This window comes from Megalobrama amblycephala, linkage group LG3 (genome assembly GCF_018812025.1).
Source record: "Megalobrama amblycephala isolate DHTTF-2021 linkage group LG3, ASM1881202v1, whole genome shotgun sequence".
NCBI classification, from domain to species: Eukaryota; Metazoa; Chordata; class Actinopteri; order Cypriniformes; family Xenocyprididae; genus Megalobrama; species Megalobrama amblycephala.
In genome coordinates this window covers 27,705,025-27,711,501 of record NC_063046.1, presented here as the reverse complement: position 1 = coordinate 27,711,501, position 6,477 = coordinate 27,705,025, and the positions used below count along the sequence as shown (strand labels likewise).

The 6,477-nt window shown below is 35.2% G+C and overlaps 1 protein-coding gene across 2 annotated transcripts in view; it reads right to left on the bottom strand.

The window, feature by feature from the left end:
* Positions 1-298: 298 nt before the first annotated feature.
* Positions 299-6,477, bottom strand: part of dnajb6b (DnaJ heat shock protein family (Hsp40) member B6b) — a 29,809-nt gene continuing 23,630 nt past the window's right edge. Inside the window, exons 9-11 of one of the 2 annotated variants that reach the window (XM_048184790.1) lie at positions 2,317-2,472; positions 1,763-1,851; positions 299-1,379 (exon numbers count right to left, since the gene is read on the bottom strand). In XM_048184790.1, coding sequence (XP_048040747.1) covers positions 1,302-1,379; positions 1,763-1,851; positions 2,317-2,472 — 323 coding nt within the window. In that variant the 3' untranslated portion in view covers positions 299-1,301. Of the gene's footprint in view, positions 1,852-2,316; positions 2,473-6,477 lie in introns of both variants that reach the window. The other variant, XM_048184791.1, reaches the window with a different exon arrangement.

Here is a 6,477-nt window from a genome sequence, read left to right as displayed (position 1 = left end):
GCAAATTGAAAGCAATGGAAGGTGAGCCACTGATATATCTGGTGCTGTGCTTTTTAATTAAGCCCTGTGAGACTTCAGTCAACCAAACAAGACCTAAATTACTCTACAGGTCATGTGCACATGCCTTGCCATGAATAATACTGTACTCAACAAGCTGCTTTAATACACTGGCAATTATGTCTTCTGTAATAAAAAAAAAAAAAAAAAAAAATATATATATATATATATATATATATATATATATATATATATATATATATATAAATATAGATTTTTTTTTTGTGATCATACATTTAAAGAACATACAAAAATGCTTTATTTGTGTATGTTAAAAAAGAAAAAAGAAACAACCAGACATACACACATCAGAAATAAGCCTTTTTGTCAATATTACAAAGTAAAACCTTCACAGCTGTAAGTAAACGGCAAGCGATTTTCTAGTATGGTTAAAATATTTTTGTTTTGAGTGTTTTTCCCCCACAACACAATTTATTAGTTATTGCAGTACAGCATGAACAGACATTCATGGCTTTGAAAATAACAGCACTTGATTAAAAATGCCTCAGTTTACACCAATACCAATTAACAGCATAAATATGTATCAACAAATAATACATATTCATTAGGCATCAGCAAAAAAAGTACTATAACATATCAGAGTAGAAGCTTTTTAATATGTATTACTAAAAATGTGTCTATGTAGCTTTTTAATATAGAAACTACGATTTTGCAAAGATTTAAGTCTCTTTTCAATATCGAAAAACAAAATGAAACGCATACATGCAGTAGTTGGAGAAAAATTAAAGCCATGCTCCCAGTTCTGGAAGGACATCCCACATCTGGAGTATTTTCTGAAATATTCATACAGTGCTTAAGACTGGATCAAAAGGCAGACTGGTGAAAACGTGTTCTCTCACATTGGTAAATTAATAATTTAAAAATCCTTTGCCCCTCTTTCTCTTCCTGGTCCCTCCCACTTTCCTCAGTACCTTAGTCTGACCTGTTCTGTCTTCTCTCATCATCCTGTCTCTTTTTGTCTCTTCCATGGTTAATCTTTCAAGCATCTTTTAAATATCATGTCAATCCTGAGTTTGCACTCCATCATTTAATACAAAATGCACACAAACTCACAAACTTTAAAGTGCCTCACTTTTATGTTTATAATGAATTATTTTCTTCATCAAAAATATATCAAAGTGTTGAAAACAGTCTTGCAAGTAAATTTAACATACTTTACAGAATAATGAAGAGATCTGTTTAATGTTTAAAAACATGAATAAATGTATTTCAGTTGGGTTTAATTATCCAATGAGTGATGTCTTTAGGCTCCTTCTTGAACTGCCGTTTTCAACACCACAGCAATGGAGGGGGGTGTCCTTCTATATGAGTGTGATTGTTTTTTATACATCAGATCAGGATAATGAAAGATTTTTGTAGCATATGCATGGTGATGGATGTGGGAATATCATGAGTTTGTGAAATGAAAGGGAAAAAAAAAAAGGTTACAATAGTTACAATAAGCAGATGTTACCATGACTTTTATAGTGGGTCGTACAGACTTTGACAACACTACGTGAATGCAACATGTCAAAGGAGAACATTTAGGAAGAAACTTTCTATGTGTGCTATTTAAAAAGAATAATTTGAATAATTTGTGTGACAGTATTTAATGTCTTTATATCCCCTCAGTTTTTAGAAAATGAACAGTAAAGACAACACACAAAAAATATACTGTATATAGTAACAACTGTTAGAACCACACCCCAATCCGAGGAGCCAGTCTTGGCATCCGCTTCTTTTTAGTGTCGGACTCCTTCAACAATAGCTTCTTTCTCCTGGTGTCAAAAAACCCTATAAAATGAAAAGATATGTACTATAAGGAAATCTGATGAGCTTTGACTGTCATTAAAACAACAAGGCAAAATAACCAAAAACTAATATTTGAAAACATCCCTCTAATTGTTTACTAGACATTAACTGTGGCTCTAGGACACAGAAGGGAAAAATTCAATCACTTTAAATCAATAACTGGAACGTCTTTGTTTGAAGTTCTTTTCCAGATGCTGTTGAGAGCTCGAAGCAGTCAAAAGCAAGTTGTATTGGCTAAAAAATTTGCCTGCTGACATATATGTCATGAGAAAGTAGATACTGCCTCCACCATGCTGACAAATCTTACCTTTTAATATCTGACTCACTGATGCAACCTTGAAAAATACAAAACTCAATATCTTTATGAATCAACACTGCACGAAACTGCTCTGCTCCTCTGATCTTGGCATCTACCCTACAGGCACAGCCTCCAGCTGGGACACAAACCTTTGGCAAGTCCCAGATTCTGCAGGCCTCTGTCCTCCACCTCCTCCTCCTCCGAAGGGTTCTGGGCCACATTTCGGAGGTACCGGTTGTGTGGGGCAGTGCTAGAGAGAGCGTTCTGTCTGCGGCTTTCCTCCAATGCATTGTCATCAGAAATACCTGTGACCAAGACCAGACACAGCTCAGATGAATTTGCATTAAATGGTGATTGCCTACGTACAGTATGTTGTTTTTATAATTATTTCACGTTTGCAGATTTGTACATGCTTCAAATGCACCCTCTTGTCTTTAGAATATAGACTGGCCACAGTCTTTAAAGCATGACAAAATGTTCTTTTCAAGTACAATTAAAGTCACCACTCAAACACTAACAGTCCCTTTGAAACACATTGCAGTTGTCATTTCACAAATATAATGCATATCAGTGCAATAACCTTTTTTTGTCCCAAATGACGTACTACACACAGCACTTTCACTATGTACTTCATTTATAATATGAGGTTATTTTGTAATTGTCTGATAGCCTGTCCCCCACCGCTATGTAAGGAAAGCTGTGACTGTTGAGTGCATGAAGTGTATGACATTCCACACTTTTTACACTTTCCATTTTTCAGTTAAATAAATGCACTTCTTATTGGAATTTTTTTCAGAACCCTATTTATATTACATTACAAAATGGCACTAAATAGTGCATTAATACACAAACTGGGACACACCTAATATTATAATCAAGTCATTATAAGAATTTTTCTCTAGGTAAAGTTGCCACACTATTTCAAGTCATAGAAAGTCATAAAAAGTACTTAAATGAAAATGTGTTACAAATAACACTTCAGAAAAAAACATACTGAGATCAATAAGGATCAATATGTGGTTTAGAAGCAGTTGTAGGAGTCCTGTGGCTGGTTAATAGTACAAACAAACCCAAACAGAAGGAAGCTTGGTGTAGTGCTTGCTGAAATCCAGTTTTTTATGTAAGCACAGACTCAGCCGTGATCTCTGGGCAGTTATTTATTTCTCTAAAATCTGACATCATACGATTTGCTTCAGGGCATCAATTCCTTCTCATATTTTTCTGCATTGTTTATAAGCAAAAGTAGACAGAGGGCTTAAACTCGAACAGAAAAACAATTTTTATATGACATCAGTGTAATAACACACAACAAGACAAAACTATTCAACATCTATACTCCATCATAATCTGTGATGATAATAATGTTCAATACACAATCAATCATTTAGTCAACCTTCATGAATTATGTTAATTTAATCACTGCAACTTACCGTACCGCATAAAACAGACAAATGATACGGAACATTAGCAGTTTATAATAAATACATTGGGTTTAATGTTTCATTCATGTGAAAAATCTGTCAGTGCTCACCTAGAATCATAAAACAAACATGATCAAGTTGGTGATTATTGAATTCCTGAGATTTCCAAAAAGCATACAAATCAGAAATATTGCTTGTGTTGAAAAGGCGCAATCAGTTTATCTATATCAGATCATGCTTTGCATGTATTAGTCATTATGCAGACATGCAAGACTCTCATATGCAAAACCACCTTCATTTATTTACTGAATTGATTCCATTTATGTAAGTGTTTACATCTCACAACTTTTGCCTGAAAAGCAAAGTATCAGTTAAACGGTGAAGTTTTGACAATATTTTATCTGCTTTTGCCGTTTAGCAAGGAGTAACACTGGTTACACTATCTGACACAGATAGATTGTGTTTTTAGCTAAATAATTATATAATTCATCAGGATCCTCTAGTTTCTTAAGGTCATATTCACCAGACTTTACCATTATAAGTGTTGTCCCCAATGATACTACTAACAGTCTTACACATTTATTCATATCACACAACCTCCCTTTTACAGACACTCCACAAACACAAAAGTGTGTGAGGAAACTGTAAAAAAAAAACAAAAAAACAACAACAACAAAAACTAGCTCCTAAAGCACTCTTCGCCTGACACCCACAACCCCCTTTTCCCCATAATCGAGATGCATTCATTCATATTTCACGTGGAACGCGTTTATTGTGATTAGTCATGTAAATAGATTGAGATTTCTTTATTCTTTTTGCGTGTTAATTTACATTTATATTGAATTAGCGTATGGAATAGGGGCTCGGAAGAGAGAAAAGAGAGGCTGATTATGTGTGCAGATTATGGGCACATCTCGTGGCTATTGTGTTGTGTAATTAAAGGGGAGAGAGGAGAAGAAAAGGGACAGATGCTGCTTCTCAAACTACCGGACCTTTTTTCATCTCCGGAAAAGGCCTGCGTCTGCTGCAACACCCTCCTCCACCTACCAACAATCCCCCACAGAAAAGATGAAAAATAGCATACATTTAGAAGACAAGCCACATCTCTTGTTGTCTGGCGGACCCTTGTATTTGAGTTTGGAGAAGGGGATCACTGTGACCTGGACCACAACAGCAACTGCCTATAAGGTGACACTGGGAAATGTCATTGTTTGTAGTATGTGAATCTTATAAAAGCTTTTAGAATCAACAAGCTAATTAGTTTAAGTGATAACATATTCAGAAATATTATGTTAAAGGTATAGTTCACTCAAAAATGAAAAATCTGTCATACTTTACTTACTCTACTCTGTCATTCTAAACCTGTTTGACTCTCTTCTGCGGAACATAAAAGAAGATATTTTGAAGAAAGTTGGTAACAAATATTTTTGGTGACCACTGAGTTCACTAGGACATTTCTCAAAATATCTTCTGTGTTCAGCAGAAGAAAGAAAGTAATACAGAACTTTCATTTTTGGTTGAACTATCCCTTTAAAGTTTTTTTTTTTTTTTTTTTACAAAAAGCACAAGAAAGCCCCTTCGAATCATAATTATGACTAAGAACATCGAAGACCATTTTGATATTCCAGTGGATGATAACCTTCAACATGGCAGAAAAGAGGACAGTTTCATTGTATGGCTGCAAATGATTAATTATTGTAAATATAGCTACCCTTTTTAGCTGTTGCAGTTTCAGACATAAACATTTATTTTTGTTGCACATTGTTTTTGCACTGAAAAGTACATGAATTGGACCATATAGTCAGAAAGATGGCCAGCTAGTTTCCTATTGTCATAAAATGTGATATACTTCTAAATACAACCTGTGATGCATGGTCTTCCAACAAGCATGTGAAGGCAGCAAAAGACCTCCCCCAAACTTTTGTAGTATTAATCAAAACCAATAGAAATTTGCTCATGTATCTCTAACCTGAGCCTCTGGCAGGGAAAAAAAGAAAACAAATGAAGGCTCAGCAGAGGGGAAAATGGCAAAAGAGAGTGACACATGAAATGAAAGATGAAAGAAGTGATATAGATGAGGGAACGTGACAGTAAGAAAAGGATAGAGAAGAGGCTCAAATGTCAGCACAAAGCGTAACAAGTATGGTCTAACAGAGACAAAAGCAGTCTCAATTTCAAACGCAAATGATTGGATGTACTGCGGGATAGCCGTAAAATCACAGTCTATTACCGATGGTGCATGTCCATACAAACATGTGCATTCAGATGCTTTTCTGAAAAGCATCCGAGCAAATCAAGGCACAGTAAATCCCAGTCAGGGACCGTACGTGAAAAATAAGTGTCCCACTCACTAGCTCTCAGTGGAGTAAAAACCCTTGGCGTTAAGGTTTCTCTTCCTCGTCGAGCTTTGAATAACAAGCAGTGTTTATTCGTCCATGAAAGGCAGCGGGAGAGATCATATCTAGCTTTTTAAATATGGAAGGGAAATAAAAAAGGAAATAGAGTGGCTTTCACAAGCCTGGTGTATTCAAGAAGGAGGGGGATTCAGTGTGGTGTTTTTATTGTTTGAAAGTGTCCTTGCTTTCAGATCAGAATATTATGCTGTCATGGTGGTTACTGGTTATCCCTGTGGTAACACAGGAAATGTCCTAATCCATTAGCCTATCACTTAATTACTCTGCGTGGTGAAATAAATATTTTTGGAGAACAATGAAAAAAAATGGCAATAAATGCTAATTAAATATATGCTAATAAATGCTTTTAATACTAATTAAGCAAAAAAAATTATCTGCTCAAATCCTTTTTTTTTTCATTACATGGTTTGTTTCAAAGAGAATGTGCTTTGTTATGTGTGAGCTGCAAATGGCATAAACTGTCATGCGTTGGGGG